The sequence below is a fragment of the Fusarium musae genome, chromosome 2, assembly GCF_019915245.1.
Source record: "Fusarium musae strain F31 chromosome 2, whole genome shotgun sequence".
NCBI classification, from domain to species: domain Eukaryota; kingdom Fungi; phylum Ascomycota; class Sordariomycetes; order Hypocreales; family Nectriaceae; genus Fusarium; species Fusarium musae.
Window position 1 is genome coordinate 3,622,940 of NC_058388.1, and position 18,318 is coordinate 3,641,257.

Below are 18,318 nucleotides of genomic sequence, written 5' to 3' on the forward strand. Positions count from 1 at the left end.
GGTGCTAGGGGAGTGTGGGCATGGAGGCTGGCGCAAGGCGGGTCGGGGCGGGGTGCTGGCTAGATGGAACACACTCGTGACAGCCCGTTGACAGAATGCAGCCAGAGGTCTAGGATAATACGACGAAAAGCTGTTGCAAACCGAATGTTGAGACAGCAAAGGGAAAGTGAATAGGTGCAAGGGGGAATAGAAGGCCGGTGATGTTGTTCACGTGAAAGAAATGTACTTACTGTAAGGTAGTCAGTAATGCAGTCGACACGGGCAGTGATGACGATGATGCGCAATTGGGGCTCGTGGAGCTGGTGACCTCGAGATCTAGTTACGGCTGCTAGCACTGACCGATCGTGAGATGCGTCAGATTCTCGACTAATAAGGAACAAAGTGACAAGGGCCTCTGGTGTTTGTTGGAGAAGGGAAAGACGTAATCAGATTGACTTGACACGAGGCAGGGTGGTTGCTTGTGTTCATGTGAGTGCAATCCGGTGCGCTGCAGTACTGTGCTTTTGGCGGCGTATGTGGTGGTGCAGCGGCTAGGTACTGTGGCAGGGCCAGGCAAGAAGCAAGTCAACTTGAAATGCGGCGAACAATGGTAGCGGGCAGTGTAGACCTGACGAGGCTCTTGTTTCTGGATTTTCGAGTTTGACAAAGGTTCGCAGAAAGCGTCGACGAACGGATGAGTGCACTGCAGCAACAGAAGGCAGTGGCGGGAGCGAAGAGTTACTGGTAGATTGAGAAGCGGCTCGAGCGGACAGACGTAACGCGGATGCGGCTTGCGATGCGGCTTAGAACGGATATTGTCAAGCCAATATGAAGTCTGAAAGCCCCCAGAGCATGCCAAGGGCGATAATTGAGAATAATGGAATATGATGGCAGAGGAGGAATGCTTGACGTCCAGTGAAATGAGCTGAGCTGGGCTGGACTGAGCTTTGCTGCGATGGTGCTGAGCTCTGCTGGGCTGAGGAGCTGTTCTGAATGGGGCTTGGGCGCGAGGACCTAGTCTAATGTTGCGGAACCTGACTGGGAGAGCTTGGGTGGATCCAACCTAGGCGAACGACGGGTAGGAACCTAAGATGACAGCCAAAAATCACTGTCTCAGATGGTACCTCTCTTCGACTTAGGCACCTGTACTGCTGCAGCTCGAGGTGGTGCTTGAAAGAGTAACTCGCTGGGACTTGCGGGGCGTTTTCTGCTTAATCAATACAGAGTGACGGCATGGGCATGGGCATGGGTAAGGGTAGAGGCAAAGGTCAACAAGACCCTCTAAAGTTAAAGATTAAGGTCTATCGTTAGCCAAAGACGGTTGTTTGTGTTGAGCAAGACGTGTAATGAAGCGGTTTGGGAAAGAGGGGGAATGGTGTTGGTGTGGTGAGGGGTCTACCAACAAAGCTTGAGCAGAGAGCGACAGTAACATGGATAGGTTCTGCCATTCGTCTCATTGCCAGGCAGACATGGATGTCTCTTGATACGCTGCAGTTTCCAGACACTAGAAGCGAAAGATGCAAGCTATTCAGGACATGGGGCCTTGAGTCGTGAGGAATACGGATGTTATGTGGTATTGCAAGTAGGTACCTTAGGTTGGGAGCGAAATGGCGGGGATAGGGAGTATCACCAGTTGGGATCCGTAACTGCAGGTTTGTTTTAACTACCTAAGTAAAAGGTAGTAGATAGGTAGGTCTAGGCCTGGAGAGCTTTCAACATGGGAAGCTACTACTCCGTAATGGTATTAACTTTTGCGAAAGTAGTCGACAGCGAATGGCTCCAGCAGCACAAAGGATTGGGCAAAGTACAGCTGTGCTGAATTAAGATAGTCATCCTGGATTACGAATTTGATGTCATTTGGGAACCAATACCACCTGCTACCAAGTAGGCGTCGAGCCGGTTTCAATTGGCACGAAGAAAAAAACATGAATGTCTTGTGAGCAACTTGACGCCCATTCAAGGCAGACCCGCAGTGTTGGGCTTGCTCATGTGCCCATCTTGAGACTGGTCTGGAGGCATAATTGGGAGCAAGGCCAGGTACCCAGGCGCTAAAGCCCGGCAGGCGAGAGTCTCCCTTGTCTTGCATCAATGAACTTGGCTCTACGGAGTAGCTCACTGAGCACCAGACTGTACCTACTTACCTACCTTAGAGTTGGGTAAGGTTGATGAGGTGCCGCAGGGTAAGGTACCTACGCAGTAATCTGTACCAATCAGACAGGGATTCAATGGCGCTGATGTATGAAGGTGTACAAGCAGAGCACCTTCACGTTGGGGCCATGATATTCAGTGAATGTCGTTGTATTTTTATTCTATGGTTTTTCACTCCTTTCTATTTTAACAGCCAGATGCAGCTGATGTTCAATACATCTGCCATCTACCTTGACATTGGATCAAGGTACAAGACAGGTACGGACTGTACTGAACAAAATGTTCGGTTTTCTTTTCGTGCCAAAAGGGATATGTGCATTCCTCACGAAGAACAGGACAAGCTGAAATCATTGTGAGAATATCACGAACCATAATATTATATTGGTAGCAATCATATAGGACCTAGTATACCTCAAGAAAGAAGAAAAATGACCTCAGTCTGAATTGAAGTACGGATGTCGATTCTTACCCTACCTAGCTATTGCCATCAAAACGTAACAAAGGTTAGCAGGTCCCCTGGTGGGCTCGGCAATGTAATAAAGCATTGATCATTAGCTGGCACCTGATGTCCTGAAGATACATGGAGGGGGGTTGCCTTCACGATGCAGTGATCGAGGAGTATACTATAAGCTAATACATACATACATAGGGAGTGATAGGATTAGAAATAGTCGATGAACCCCGTATGAAACCGAGAAGTCAAACTCGAATTGACATACATACATTAGACATTCGAATGTCCTTGGATATGATATCCACCAAGCTCAAGTAGAACCTATAGCCCAGCGAGCATTTTAGTTCACATGATTTCCAAAGTGGTCTGGCCCAACTGAAGTTCAATTCGCCAACAACCAGCAGATGTCATCACCTCGCCTCACTCTAAGCAGTTACAGTGCCTCTGCTGTCCCGCCTCATCTCAAACCTCCTTGACCAGAGATCTTTTATCCATACACGACGAAGCTAACAAGACAGCCCAGCAAGCGTGTTGAAATACCTATCTGCTCACCAAGGCATGTCTTGTTGTTGAGCCAGTCGCGCAAGTACAACTACATTCCCATGTTCCGTACCTGGCAACAATTATCCAGGGATTATCATCGCTAGATCTTTAGATGCTCCAAATGTTATCCGTACCAGTGTTCAATCTATCGATCAAAAAGCAACGTTAGCGACAAGGGGGTTGTCGGACAGAGCAGACAGACAGCTAACAGCCCCTGCAACTCCCCTGGCATTGGCCCGAATCCACCGGGTTTTCCTTCATGGTTGGTTCCCACCTGATGTAGAAAATCGAGATGACGATGGACGCTTTCTTACACTGAGCACATGCACCTGTGGGGCCGTGGCACGGTGAGGCTGGGTGGATCCCTGACGTCTAAAACTTTGGAACCTCGATAGATATCCAATGAAGCAGTGGTTAAAGGTTGCTGTTGTTGTGCCCTAATGGTTCGTCCACAGGAGCCACCCTAATCCTGATGGGATATTGGGCTTTCGAAGGAGCTGATGCCTGACTTGGATAGCTTGGGGGCATACCCTCGAATGGACGCACAGCATGAATATCAGCTTGCCTTTGGATCTGTTCATCCCAATGCAACCGCAACAGACAATTCCCGTCTCTCATGAGCCATGAAGTCGTCAGCGCCAGTGGTTGGATGGTAGGATGGCTGGGCGGCGATTGGTGGTGTCGAGGCTTAATTAATGGTGGTCAATGTGGATACAGGGTTACTTAAGTGTCAACGCCAACGGTGATCTGCCTCAGGCCAATCAATGGCCCAGACGTCATGCTGAGGACGTCATTCTGTACAGACCAACCGTACGGATACAGTGCCGAAGTGCTTTATGCCCGTGGGTTCAGTTTAAATATACAACAACCAAGCCCTGCGGTGTCGAAACGGAAGATAGATCTTGCACAGACGGACGGACGGGTGCATGTACCGTTTTGGAATGACAGGCGAGGTCACGCCAAAAGCCGATGCGGCCACGGCACATGGATGGCTAGCACCTCACCACGAGACCGTGATCTTGATGACGCTCATCAAATAGCCTCCAAAGGACTCGAACACTAACAAACTCCCTAGCCATCCATCAAAGCCCCTGGGCACGTCTCCACTTAGAGCATGCTGACCACTGAATCGATGGCGGCTCTGAACCACTCAGAGGCCCGTGGTAGTCGCGGAACCTGGCGAGGGCATGCGAGCACCGTAGGAGGGGAGTTTCCCAGGTGGTGGGCAATCATGCTAGGTGGGTGGAGGACTGCGGAATGCAGACGGTCATGAGACCCCTCATATACAACGCTAATGGCCATGGCCAAGTTTAGGTTTGTGAAAAGTGCAAGGTGCATCTGATCAACATGAAGGGAATAAAAGGGGTCCCTGATCACTTTGGCCAATCATCAAAATCGTTAGAGCAAAGTTGAGGTCCTCACAAGCTGTTTTGACGACCTGGAATCAGCCATTGGAGTCTGAAACTAGTGAAGCGTCGTTACTTAGAATAGCTGCTCTTCCGAGCCGCCAAATGGAGGTCAATAAACACGCTTGCGGCTCAATTGATATACTGGAACTCGGCAAATATTCTTAGAGGCCCGCCACGATTCACCTTGTCAAGTAAGGACTCCCATGTAACATCATAGGGGAATAAAACACATCGCCAAATTGGGCTGACCGCGGTGACGCCGGGAAACGAAACAATGACATGGATGAGGGGTTTATAAGCTCCAATGTCTTAATATATACGGTTTCACAGTCCAAAGAGAAGGCAACGCCACTAAGCATGTTAGTTAGCATGACTTTGGAGGCGCCTTTTGGTTCCAAACATTGGGTCTGTCTCGGAGTCGCGATATCTCCAATTCTATGTCACCTGACAGATGGATGAGTGGAGCTAAAGATTGGATAGGACGACTACCTAGGATGGTTCCGTCACATTTCAACGTCGTCGATCGAGGCCGATTGGCAAAATCAACGATTAGACGGCTACGGACCGTGACGGCAAAGTACAAAGTTCAGTACTGAAACCAAACCAGCTAGTGAATTGTCAGCTAGAACTGAGATATGTCTTTCGCTGACTATGACCAGCAGTGCCTTAAATTCACATGAAAGTTGAGGGTAAAAATATAGGTATTCCAGACGACGGCAGCTAGGGGCTATCTTTACATACATTGATTTTTCTAACTGCACAAAACGCGCCCAACTATGGGCATCGTCGTTGGATGCTCGGGAGCCATGGCAGCTGTCAGGCTGATATCGAACGTTTGTACGGAGTATGTACACGGCTTGTATAGGGTGTTGATATATCAGCCCAGTTTTCAGCCTCACTGGTAACGCTCATATTCGAACTCTTCCCTTTTTTCCCTGGATGTTTTGCTTGACTTGTCTAGCTTGTCAGTGGGACTGGCATTATCGAGTCTCTTACAACTTAATAACTGAAGTCCGAACCCCCCTTTAGCAGACTCGTCGATAATGATCCGGTATTAGCTGCGTGGTTCACGAGCTTGTTGATGTTAGTCGATATATTTCAGTACCTTATGGTACTCCGTACGTGTTCAGTCACTCGAGCCAGTTGTTATACCGAGTTCCCCAAGCGCCCCCTCGCACAACTCAACAAGGGTTCACCGGCGGCTTTGGCGATCCATGGCACAAACCAAGTAGAGATCCGTGACACCCTACCATCATGTAAACCTTGCAAGTAAGATGGTAATTACCTACATATTTCATTCACCTGAGCTGCTGTTCCGCCTTACTGGCAGTCGCCGTCTCGTTTGTCTGGTACGTGTTGCACCTGTGCGTCGAAGTTATAGCACCATTACATGCCCAATCTCCATTGTTGTCCAAAGAAGCCGCTTGATGTCGGTTGTATGCTCGATGTATTTCGTCGGCCTTCCTGCCAATGTATAGCAGTAGACATATGGCCAAAATGATATTGTTTCACACAAAGCATACCCGGCATGGGACAAAACATGCTGGCTAAAAGCCGAGAAGTTATCAAAGATTGAAAGCAAACCTCGAGACTATAGTTCTGTTCCTCAGGGCTGGAACGTACTTTTTCACATTGACCTTGAGGCAATGGTATGCGAACAGCATGATGAGGCTGGGTTACACGGTCACAACAGTAGCAAATTGAGGACTGTAATCTGACTTCCATCAGAGGATCACCAGGCTAGCTTTCCCCTTGCAGGAATTGAAACACCTTGGAAGCTTGAACTGAGGAGCGGAGATCTTACCCATCGTCTAGCCAGTGAGCATATCAACGTACTAGAAGATGGCACGCTGTACAGACTCTTTAGGGACTCTGTTAGTCTATGACAGTATCTGAAGATACCAACACCTCCTCCAGTACTCCTGGAGGAACGACTTCAGGTTGTCCTGTTCAAAGCATTGTTGAGCCCTTGTCGGAGTGGCATATCCTTCTCCTAAAGCCAGCCCATGGTTTCTAGCATCAAATTACTACCTACAAGGCAGCCCCAGTACTCGATTACAGATATATTGCGCCATATACGAATTCTCTCGTAACCCTACTGGATCATTAGCGCCAGTCTCACTCACCTATTGCTATATCGCCACCACGGCAAGTTGTAGAGCATGGCTGGAGTTGGCAAGCGTTATTTTATTTCACTGCCAGAGGTTCCCTCGCCTGGCAATGCAAGGGTTGATATTGTGTGCAGTATGGTCCTAGTATGTTCTTATGCAGGTAGTGATGCTGCCTGTCATATATGACTGCAACCCGGGGCTTTACCCAGCTTCCCCGGTTCCAAAGTTTTTCTTGTACAGAGTATGTACCTATGATCTGACAAATGTAACAGAGTAATCTCTCTTACATTCCCATATCTGCCAGGGCTTCTTTCTTCTATACTAGACAAATGATGTGGATATGATGACTCCGGTTGGAGATAAAAGTGCATATCCGCTGTTGTAATACATGCTCTATTGATTGATTGTCAGTCATGGAGGAATGCTAATCATATGGCCGTCCGTAAGCATATGTACCCCTCAAGAAACAAAACTCAGCCAGCCAAAGGACACTCATCTCATCAGTCCTACGGTAACAGCTCACGGCCCCCCTAACCCCTGTGCACACGCTTCCCTATCCAGCGACGTGCATCTTCTTGATCCAAACCCTGGCCATTCTCCAGGTACAAGGCATCGGAAGGCCACAGCGTTGTATTTGCACGACCGTGATCCTTGAGATTTTATCCTTATTTGACTTGAATGTGTACGTATGTAACATAGCATGAGCATGTGCCCTAACCTAGACTGCTCTGAGGTGAGTCCTGCCAACGCAACATGTTTGGATGAAGTACATATCAAGCCTGGGATATCGAACCACGCCCAAGTCAACACAGCATTTCTGCCATGTTCGGCTGGCGTACGAAAACCTCCATTAGCTTTTGGCTATCCAGGAGTGTGTGAAATACTGACACAATGCAACCGTTGCAAGCAATAGAGTTAGAACTTTTTCTTAAATTTGTTCATTTGGCTCCAAGCCCATGGCTGTACGGGTATTAGGACAAACTTTGGCTGGTACAAACTGGCATCCTGTCAATGTGCTTAGGCTGTGAGGCAAAATTCCGATGAGAACATGTCCGATCTGACAAATAAAGTCCCGAAACTTGTCATGTCACATTGGAGAAATCGAGGCTACCCTATATGCTAGGATCTATGTATCCATCTCTTATGGTAAGCTCGTCTCACGTTATGTATCACTAGCTACATAGTATTCTACAGCAACAACCCATCACCACGATGTATGAAGTCAAGGCCTCTTTAGTCGACTTGAGAGCTGGCAAACCGAGATGCATGTTGAAAGAAGCAAGCAAACACGCCCATCATTTACAAGACTTGTCAAAACCAAGTTCCTGATCATGAAACACATCATGATCAGCATGTTAACCCCTGGGACACCACACTGATGGTAGCGTGGTAATGTCACTTGCTGAGAAGACATCTCTTACCAAACATGTGAACTCATCCGGGTGGCAAGATTTACAAGACTAGTCTTCATCGTTGACTTTGTCAGCAACCATATCCTTGGCAGTGTTGATAACCTTCTCGGGAGGTCGCTCGACATGCTCAGCAGGAGTTCCAATGCCACTAGGGATAGGGGACAGTTGTGCGCTCACAACTCCGCTGCTAGGAACAGGAATTTTGATGTCTTGAGGTGATCCGGGGACGATCTGGGGATCCAGGCCAGGAATATGTATACGCTTGGCCTCATTTTGATATGCTGCTGGGATGATCTCGATGATCTCGTCGCGTGGAAAATTGATGACTGGGATATCAGTGGTAGAGCAGTGCATTAAATAAGCGTAGAGAACTCGAAGCACAGATTCGTGGGCAATGATGAGAAGGTCGTGCTGTTCTCGCTCGAGTTCGAGAATGATGGGCTCCAGGCGGACAGCCAGATCGTGGTATGACTATTGATAATTAGCATCGAGAAGATGGCCGACTTCACCAATCCGTAATTGAAGCATACCTCTGCACGCGGATACCGGTGGTGGTAAGGGTCTAATTCGTGCTTTTCGACCTCATCGGGGTAGATCTGGCGAATCATACGCTCTGACATCTTCTCGCATACGCCTGGGTTGATTTGACTGAGTTGTGTTCGCTGACGGACCTTGTAGCCTTTCTCCTTCAGGACGTCAGAAGTTTGCACCGTACGCATACGAGTCGATGTCCAAACTGTGAGTGGCGGCAGAGGCACATCTGGACCCCCTTCCTCGATGGTTGTCAGGCGTTCCTGCTCTCGATGCTTCAAAAGAGCCTCGGACATTTTTTGGGCATAATCTCTCCCCTCTTGGGACAGAGGGGCATCGGCCTTATAAGAGTCTTCTTCTGCTGTGGTACCAGCCCGGGCAAAGAAGGTCTTCCGTGATTTGATATGCAGGTTGGTGAGGTAGAAGACGATTCGGTGGGCAAGATAATTGAAGCTGACGTTGTTGTAGAAGAACTTTTCCCCGGCGTTGATCATCTTGATGTAGTTCAGCTCCTTCTCATTCATGGTTTCAAATACGGGAATCTTCATCTCAATTCTCTGAAGGTATAGCTTAGCGGCCTCATCAGGTTCCATACCAGCGAACTGCAGTTAACATTCAGCGATAGTCGTAGTTGGTTCAGTGAGATGATATGTACTCACGTCTGGGGACGAGATCTTGACATTTCTCGCATTCTCACGAAGGATGCGTTCATCATCGACAAATGACTCGATGAAAAGAGTCTGCTGCGTCAGCGATTTCCGAGACCCCACAAGATGGGTGGTGACTTACTTGAACATCGTGCTTCGCAAATTCCTTGGCCAGTGAACGCCGTCCATTGGCAGTAGGGTTCACTGCATCGTAAATGGCGACTTGCCCATTGTCGTGATTCAGCCAGGAGTATATGTCCTCGCGGCATTTCTTCAGGATTTTCTGGCGCAGAATGACAGAGGCAGGCGATGCGTTGGGGAAGAAATAGTCATCGGGAATAGATCCATCAGGACCAACAGTTGCTCGACGGTAGTCGCCGAGGTGAAAGATACGAGATTTCACGCCAAGCCATCCTAAATACCGTGCCATGGAAACACATATGTGTCTGGAAGGCTGTTAACTCAGACCAGTCACAGAATCATGAAACCTACGTTTTCCCACGTGCAGGCGGTCCAACCATGACAATTGCAATGCGGCCAGAGTGAAACAATCGGCCAGACATGGTACTGTAGAGCTGAGCCGGGGCCAAGTCTTGGCCATGAGGAATGTCATGAATGGCATCAATAAATGTAGAGCTCTTGCGACGGTACCGAGGGGCATTGGCCGCAATCTCGGCGGTTCTGTCAACATCAGCTTCATCGCTACGACAACGTATTTGGCGAAGGTTCGAATAAAGACGGGGGTCGACATAAAGCTACACTCCAAATCACAAGGCTCCGTGATTCTAGGAATGAAGATGGTACCGACACAAAGTTGAAAGATAAGGAAATTATCTAGACACAGGGAGGGACGAGTGAAGGCAAGAGATGAGAAAGGATAGCAACGTACAGAAGAGTATCCATCTTGTCTCTCGTCGGCGATGCCTATACAAAATGCTTGTAGGGCAAGGTTTTTGAGAGGAAGGCCGTATTCGAGAAACTGAAGACTCTGAGGCTCAGCCAAAACGACGGTTGGCGGTAACTTGGGAGTATAGAGACTCTTCAGGCTTTCGTTGGGTTTAGATAAACACAGTCCTACTGGCGGTAGAGCGAGAAAGAGAGGACTGCCGCGCCCTATTTCTGGCGAAGCCCTCAACAGCCTCGATCGTTGAGTGTGATGGATCTTCAACAAGGGTGAGTGAGCCTCAAGAAACAATTAGTGGCAGAAGCCGATCTTTGCCGGCGGGGTCAATATTTCAAAGCGAACAGCCGGTCGTCTGATGCTACTACGATGGAGCCTTGGGTTGATCAAAAGGAAGTTTCGTATTTGGAGTGAACAAGAGAGAGACAACCTAAGTGAACATCGGGAACGAGGAGCAGAAAGTAGCAATCGGTTGGTGTTGAAGAATAGTAGGTACGGTTATGCCACAGGAGGGGAGTTGGAGATCAGGTGCAGGTACTCTTGAAAGTATCTATACCCACAAGGAGGGGACGTCGTATCTCAGATATGCGTTGAAAGTTAGTGCAGGCGAACCCTAAATCTCTGAGATAAAACCGCCAGGAAGTATACAGTACCTTGCTCTACCAGAACACAGCCGCTTCTGGCGCAATCTACCCGATTTACAGTAAACAGCTGGGACGGCTTTGTACTTTCCACCCCCAATCCCCAGCTCTAGGGTATCCTCGTACGTCGGGCTGTACGAGCCACAATCTCTCGGGATGGACAGTTGGAAAGCACCAGCGCCACAGCCGACTCGGCATCATAGGTGGCTCGTGCTCCCCACCCCAGAGCTGTCCAAGCCAGATGAAAATTATTCTCCATCTCCATCCAACTGCGCTCGTCATCACGATCCTGGCGTTCAGAGGCCTCGGCATTCAATCGCTTTCCAGGGCATTTTAAATAACTCCTTCTATTTCACTAATTTCGCATCACCGAATTTCGTTCCGGCTGGTTGATCGTCCACCGTCGCTGTCCACTATCTCTTTGTTCGCACCTCTTCCGACCTCTTCCCGTCCTCGCTTCGGCGCACCTCAGTCACAATGGCCTCCGCAGCCGCATTGGATCCCGTTAAGACGGCACTGCTTTCCAATCCCATCGCTAGCGTTCTAGGAGATGCCCTCAACTCTTTCAATGAGCGAAGGGCCAAATTAGGCCTCTCCAACCCAGGAACTATCGAGAGTCTTGCCAAGGAGGTTCAGCGCGATGTTTTCCTCAACAATTATATGTTCACCGGAATGCGTGCCGATCTCACAAAGATCTTTAGCATGGCCCCTCTCTTCCAGGTTTCCCACCAATTCGCCATGGGAGAGCGCATTAACCCCTACACATTTGCTGCGATGTACGGAACAGGCAAGGTAGCTACCATGGGCCATGATATTTTCGTATAGCAGGTTGCTGATTCATCGACAGGTCTTCTGCCAAGGTAATATGGATAACGAGGGTTCTCTCTCCGGTCGATTCAACTGGAGATGGTCCGACAAATTTGTTTCCAAGTCCCAGATCTCGATTTCTCCTGGTGGTCAGGATATGGCGCAGTTCGAGCACGAGTATACTGGCAACGATTTCAGCGCATCCCTGAAGATGCTGAACCCTTCTTACCTTGAGGGTGGTGTGACTGGCATCTATATTGGAAGCTACCTCCAGTCTGTTACTCCTAAGCTTGCCCTGGGTCTTGAAACTCTTTGGCAGCGACCTGCTCTCACCCAAGGCCCCGAGTGCGCTGTCTCCTATGCTGCCCGGTACAAGTCCGCAGACTGGATCGCTACCGCTCAGCTTCAAGCTGCTATGGGCACCCTCAACACCTCTTACTGGCGACGACTCTCGGACAAGGTTCAGGCCGGTGTTGATTTGAGCCTCGGTCTCGTTCCCTCTGCCGGTGGTCTCATGGGCGGTGGCCTTCAGAAGGAGGGCGTCACCACTATTGGTGCCAAGTATGATTTCCGCATGTCTACTTTCCGAGCTCAGGTGGACTCCAAGGGCAAGCTTAGCTGCGTTCTGGAAAAGCGTGTCGCACCGCCCGTGATGATGACATTTGCTGCTGATATTGATCACTTCACGGTTTGTGCCCTCATCCCCATCCATTCGACGATGTACTGACCAGCTACTCCAGCATCAAGCTAAGATTGGGTTGGGTGTCTCCATTGAGGCAGCCCCTGAGGAGCTTCAAGAACAACAGGAGTCTCTTGGCTCCCAGCCTCCCCCTAACATTCCCTTTTAAGCCCCGAGCTTAAACTCCTCGAAAATCCGCGACGACGCGGCACTCCCCGCTCAAATGAGTGATATATCTTAATGATCGCTCAACTGTGAGCAGGCCAGGACGAAGTTTCGACCTCACCCCAAACCCTTCTCACCACACTCGATGTCTTATTAGTCGTCCGTTTCGTCTCTGGTGATACCATGACTTCCGAACCCGAGGGAGACCTCGTGCTTATGTGGCCTGGCCAGCATTAGGTCCCGGTCCAACTCCTATGTGCTTGGAAGTTAGGTATCTGTGTATATTATTGTCGTGGACTTGCGTCGTCCTGGTCATGTGTATGAATTTCCTGTAACGCACATTACGGAGGGACGAAAAGCCGGTCATCGCACTGTTATTGTTTTTAAATAGTTTTGAACGAACTCTTCATCTCGGCGCTCATGGCGGCTGCGGTTGTTTTAGTTCGACGTGTTGATGGGTCTGGATGAGCTAGTGAGTATCAGGGCAAGCTACGAAGGGATGGCCTCCCTGCTCATGTATATGTGTACAAGGAAATAGACAAACTTGAAGCTATGTCTTTCGTCTTCTCATGGGGGTGTAAGCGAGAAATGGCCACGAATTGGGTTGACCCATTTTCGCACAATGTCCTTCCGCACCAATGGTAGACGTTATCATGGAATATTTTGTCACATGAAAGCACTTGGAAGCTTTCTCGCCTCTAGCGTGCGGTATCATCCTCGATTCTTGTGTCTCATTATCTCATACTCGCGTGTATCGTGTTCAAAGTACCCCCCAAGCTCCGAAAGTTAGCCTTGTGACAAAAAATTGTCTCAACCGCCCAAAAACGCCTTGCTAATTACCAAAGTTCTGTTCACTTTTTCTTTTGAGAGACCAATACGGAAAAAAAAGAGGTCCTCATAGGGTACCAATATCACAAGACCATCTCTGCGTAGCCTGATGTCCAACGTCATACTAACAACAAAGTCGCTGCGTTACCCCATCCCTCTTCATCTTTTTAAACCCGTGCCAGTTCCTCCTTGTAAATCAAGACTCCTATAGCTATGCATGTCCAAACATCAGAACGGTCGTAAGTATGTGAAGTATAATCTAATTGCATTCTTTCTCCCGTAACGTGGTTATCGTAATGACGTAGCAGGATGACTGTTACATCACTATGCATTCACGTTCAGGTTGGTCGCCGCTCTTATTCTTAACCTTGTCTTTGGACTTGACCCTCTTATGTCCATGTTTATGGCCATGGTGACGATGGTGATGCTGTTCGGGTTCTGGTTCGGCCAGCTGCTCTGTCCCATCCACGGCATCCTTTGATTCCTTCGACTCTTTAGATATCTCTGCCGTCAAGACGCCCGTGGAGTTGCCAGAAGACATGCCAATGCCATTGGGTTCTTCTTTGGGCTCCGCCAAGGGCTCTTTGCTAGGCCGCATGAGACCGCCTAGTCGGCTCATCGAGAAACTAATGCGATTTTCTCCATTCTGGCTACTGGGCCGACTTCTGTTAACCAATGTGAATCTAGATGCTGCGCGTGACAACCTTGATGCTGTCGATTCTTCGTTAGGCGTAACAGCTGGAGAGTGGGAGTTGGGGGTATGTATGGTCGAATCCGTCCAAACAGCGCTGGGACGCCGCGAGTCCCCAGTTAGAGACCCTGGGTTTCGGTCGATATCTTCGCTTCTTCTTGGCCTTTCGCCGTCCATAGAGAGGCGAATACTTGGTGGTTTACTAGACAAAAGTTGTGAGTTCTCCAAGGTTGGTGTACTATCAAAATAGCCCCCCTCCAGACTACCCAATCGGTTGCTTTGCGAAGGAGTAGGAGGCAACTCAATGCTGATTTTCGAATCGTTGTAGGAAGGCGGTTCTGTCTCTGTCTCGTCCACAGACGGAGGCGAGACTTCGACCATCGGCATGATCTGATAGAACAGAAGATAAGGCATTTCCTCCTTCAATGCTGACCTGATATCTTCCACATAACTGACTCGATTTTCGATCTGGAGGTCATCGAATTTAACCCATTGTGCTTCCTCGTAATCCGGTGGTGGGTCGAAATTATGCCGTCTATTGTCTTTCAATAACTTAGGGGCCACTCGGGCGAACGAAACATAATGGCCACTTTGTAGTGAGTCGCCCCGGTGGCAGATGACGGACTGTAGGACGAGCTTATAGTCCGTATTAAGAACGTTCATATCTTCCTCGGCCTTGGGTTCATCGGCTAGCATGAAATGGGGTAGTCTCAGACTATCGGGAATGTCGATAAAGGTATTGTGACGTTTCGGCTGGCCGGACTCAGTCATAGCGTAACGTTTGAGACAGATGCCAACAACAGGTCTTTGCTCAAAGTTCAATGCGACCTCCGTATTATTCCTGGGCTCACCGCTTGAAAGCGCATGCCAAGCTGAACTCGATGTTAATATCCATATTGGGCTCAATGAGGTGGCATAAACTTACGAATCAGACGGAAAAACTGCCAGGCAGGAATAGTAACTGCCTTCACAACTGTCGAGCCTTTCCTCATAGCCTTTTGAAGCATTGTGACATTGTCTGGGGTAGAGGGGTGACCGTCTTCATCCAACACTACGCGCTGGATCACGCTGGTAGACCTCGTTCGCATGCTTGGCTTGTTCTGCACTATTTCCACAGTCGTAACCTCTCCCTCTTCTTCATCATCAGGAGTATTTCCGTTCTTGACATTGGGATCTGCCAGCAGAAGAGAACCCCCCTTCTCTGAAGTTGGCGTTATCTCCAACGGTGTATTTACCAAGGGGGACGTTGGTGTTGATGCTTCGCCGCGTTCTTCAGTGATGATGCGAATTGTATCCCTATGCTTGAGTGTTGGTGTCTCACTTCGATTCTTCTCTTCTACCCCGAGCTTTTTCCCGTCTTCGCTATCTCGCTTAACGTCTACCTGGGCATTGAAGTATTCTTCGAGGCAGTCTTCTAATTTCAGACCCTTCTCCTCAGGATCTGGAGGTACAGCCAGATTCAGAAGACGCTCATAAACAACCTTGTGGTCATCCTTGTCCTTTTTGCCTTGGTGGAAGAGATCGACTTGCAGTGAAAGTAGAGGTAGCTGTAAGGTTTCTGTTATGAAAGCAAAAGCCTCCGAGGTGTCTTGCTGCTCAAGCATCCGTGCATCCGACCATCCACAGTCAGCCAGAGCGTCCTGTATCAACTTGGTCTGTTCAAATGTCAGTTTGAGCATCACTGAGATTGCACCTATGCAACTCACCATATCCGTATGCACTAATTTCCCCGTCCTCAACATGTTAACCCACATCCGCAAAAGATTGACAAGTTTGTTGCGATTGTCTTCCTCTGGGAAATCATTTTTGAGCATACACTCGAAAGCATCGATTTTAGCAAACATTGAGAACAGAAGTGCATCAAGATAGCAAGTCACGTTGCCACGGTTTTCGGCGCCCACCATATCCACGCTGGGATCATATGGGATTATGATACCCGCTGCAGCTTTTTGCTCCATATCGATGAACTCGACTGTCTTATTGGGGTCGTGGTCTGCAAACTTGGTTGCCATGATGTCGGTAACATGATCGGCGGTGACATTGGTTATGTTCAGCTCGTCTAGGCGGCGTAAAATGTACTCGATCTAATAGAAGGCTAAGTTAATGACACGATCCTTCATGCCGTGATTCGAATCGTACTTGTGCGGTATCCTTCTCCTTCTCTGCTTCTGCTTTTGCTCCTTGTTTTGCGCTATCGTTTTTGAACAAGGCCATGAAAGCCCCAGCGGAGAGTGGTCGAGGCTGGACAGCTGCTCGTCAGAATATTCCCTCTTGAACTATAACAAGCTCGCTGCTGGATGCAGTTCCATAGATCGCTCATCCAAGAATTCCAATTCAGGCAATAACTAACCTTGTTTTTGTTGCTAGTGCTGTCAACAACCGTTGGGACAACTGGCACTGGTGTGGCCGACTTAGATCGCCGGCCATTCTTTTCGCGCTTGCTGAGAAACTTTCTTGGGAACTCCTTCATGGTGTTTGAATAGCAAGGAAGAGACGAATATATCGATCGAAAGTAAGAGAGGGACTCGTCAGATTTAACGAGGGAGAAACAAGCCACAAGTCTTCATTATCGGGTGCGCATCCGTTGTTTGGAAAGGGTCGGGAAGTGGCTCGAGTGCGACGCGCGCGAGGGGTGAGATGGAATTGTTTGGTTTACGGCTTTCAAGTGTTCGACGAGCGAGGGAATCGATGGGGGAAGAAAACACGAAGCAAGTGTCTCAAGCTTTAAGAAGAGAGAGGAATTTTCAGATAGTAGGAGCAAGAGAAAAAGCGAGGAAGTTGAAAGGCATCCTTCAGTTGGAGGGACCTGTGTACTTGAAAAAAAAAGGCCGAGACTGAGGGATCAGCAAGGCAAGTCGGGCGTCGGAGCGCAAGTCTCAATGGACGAACAGCCCACGGGAGCGCTTGTTGAGGGGCTAGAGGGGGGTGACCTGGAGGTTATCGTACTAAAATAGAAGGATAGGCACCTAGGTTGATAGTGGCGGGGGTGGGACAGCCTCTGAGGTAAGGTTTAAGGTAGCAACAGTTGCAGGACCCCTGTGCCCTGTCAATCCTGTCACTCCCGTCGGTAAGGTACTCAGTATTAACGAGGTTTACTTTTTCTTTGTCTTCCTTCCACTATGGAACAAAAAAGTGGGCAAAGGAGTTTGCAGCTATGTATTATTCAACTGCCTCGAACAAACTACCTTACCTACAGGTACACGTCAACATTACACTTCATTGGCTACCTACCTACATAGTGTGACCGGTTCAACGGCGCTGATATCCTTTCTTTTATTCCATTCCAGGCCGGTAATCCATGGAGCCGATCCTAGCCAATTTCCGCGCAACAACAAGGACAAACACGGCGGCCTTGCAGGGCGAGCTAAACCAACGAGGAAGTTGGGCAAATAGGTTATGAAAAAGTCAAGTGATTTGTCAATTACTGAAGCCTGGTGAACTCAGCTCTAACATACACACGTGTTATCATGTGTGATGGAAGACTCGTCTGTGCATCAGCTCCCCTTCTCCTGATGGACCCTATCTCGGCCACGGCATCATTGTACGTGTGTAGTAGGTTCTGTAATCTTATTCTCAAATCACCTCACCCACTCGATTCTACAGTACCTCAACTAAACTCTGCCAGAACTCTTGTAACACAACAATTCCACCAAAACACATTTTGTAATAGCTCTGAAAAGGAGGTACTCTGTATTATTTAGTGGCTTTGCACTGCTCTCATCACGATGATCGTCATCTTACTGCGCTTCGTCACACCATCAGGGCTCTTCTGTAATCCGCCTGGCTCTTAGACTTTAGGCTGCTCACATCAGGGCTATAGGCACAACAGAACCGGTGACACGAGAAAAAGCGGACTATGCAGGCGTGTGAGTATGTCAGGCATAGCTAGTAAATAGGTAGACGCATTCGATCGATCGAAATGGGATCTGTAATTCGCACCTGAATACGTACGCAATTACCTAGGTTTGTGCCAAACAACCGTAAGTACTTCTAAAACCGAAGACTCTTCAGTCTGGTGTTGCATATTAATAGCCGCAGCAAGACGAGTTCCTAGTGGCCTGGGGAGCCTGATCTAGGCATTGCCTGTGAATCTTCTGATCATGACGTGTAGGCCTTCAAAGATTATTAGACCGCTCCTCTGGACATTTACTACAGTAGTTAGATCGACCGCTGTGTCTGATGTCAACTACCCCATGTTTGTCCGACAACGTATGGTTGTTGATGTCTTCGGGCCGCCCGTTGAAAACCTGGTCCGTTGGGAAAGCCACTGGCCACCCTAGCCACCTATCTGTATCTGAACTCGGTCGCCAGATCGGTCTTGCTGTCAAGAAGGATGGAGATAGACTGGGTCGACGGGCCCACGGACATCCCG

General features: G+C 48.8%; 3 protein-coding genes across 3 annotated transcripts; 1 reads left to right on the forward strand and 2 right to left on the reverse strand.

The window, feature by feature from the left end:
• Positions 1 to 8,104: 8,104 nt before the first annotated feature.
• On the reverse strand, positions 8,105 to 10,137 carry J7337_003011 (uncharacterized protein; the record flags this gene model as incomplete). Its single annotated transcript, XM_044820735.1, has 6 exons — positions 8,105 to 8,527; positions 8,587 to 9,189; positions 9,247 to 9,327; positions 9,377 to 9,680; positions 9,727 to 9,936; positions 10,124 to 10,137. 6 exons carry the CDS (start codon positions 10,135 to 10,137, stop codon positions 8,105 to 8,107), a joined length of 1,635 nt encoding a protein of 544 aa, XP_044685035.1.
• A 1,116-nt stretch (positions 10,138 to 11,253) lies between these two features.
• TOM40 (translocase of outer mitochondrial membrane) lies at positions 11,254 to 12,431 on the forward strand (the record flags this gene model as incomplete). Its single annotated transcript, XM_044820736.1, has 3 exons — positions 11,254 to 11,568; positions 11,624 to 12,271; positions 12,324 to 12,431. The coding sequence occupies 3 exons, from the start codon at positions 11,254 to 11,256 to the stop codon at positions 12,429 to 12,431; spliced, it is 1,071 nt and encodes a 356-aa protein (XP_044685036.1).
• Positions 12,432 to 13,571: 1,140 nt separating this feature from the next.
• On the reverse strand, positions 13,572 to 16,416 carry J7337_003013 (uncharacterized protein; the record flags this gene model as incomplete). Its single annotated transcript, XM_044820737.1, has 5 exons — positions 13,572 to 14,818; positions 14,872 to 15,601; positions 15,653 to 16,030; positions 16,086 to 16,187; positions 16,297 to 16,416. 5 exons carry the CDS (start codon positions 16,414 to 16,416, stop codon positions 13,572 to 13,574), a joined length of 2,577 nt encoding a protein of 858 aa, XP_044685037.1.
• Positions 16,417 to 18,318: the final 1,902 nt, after the last annotated feature.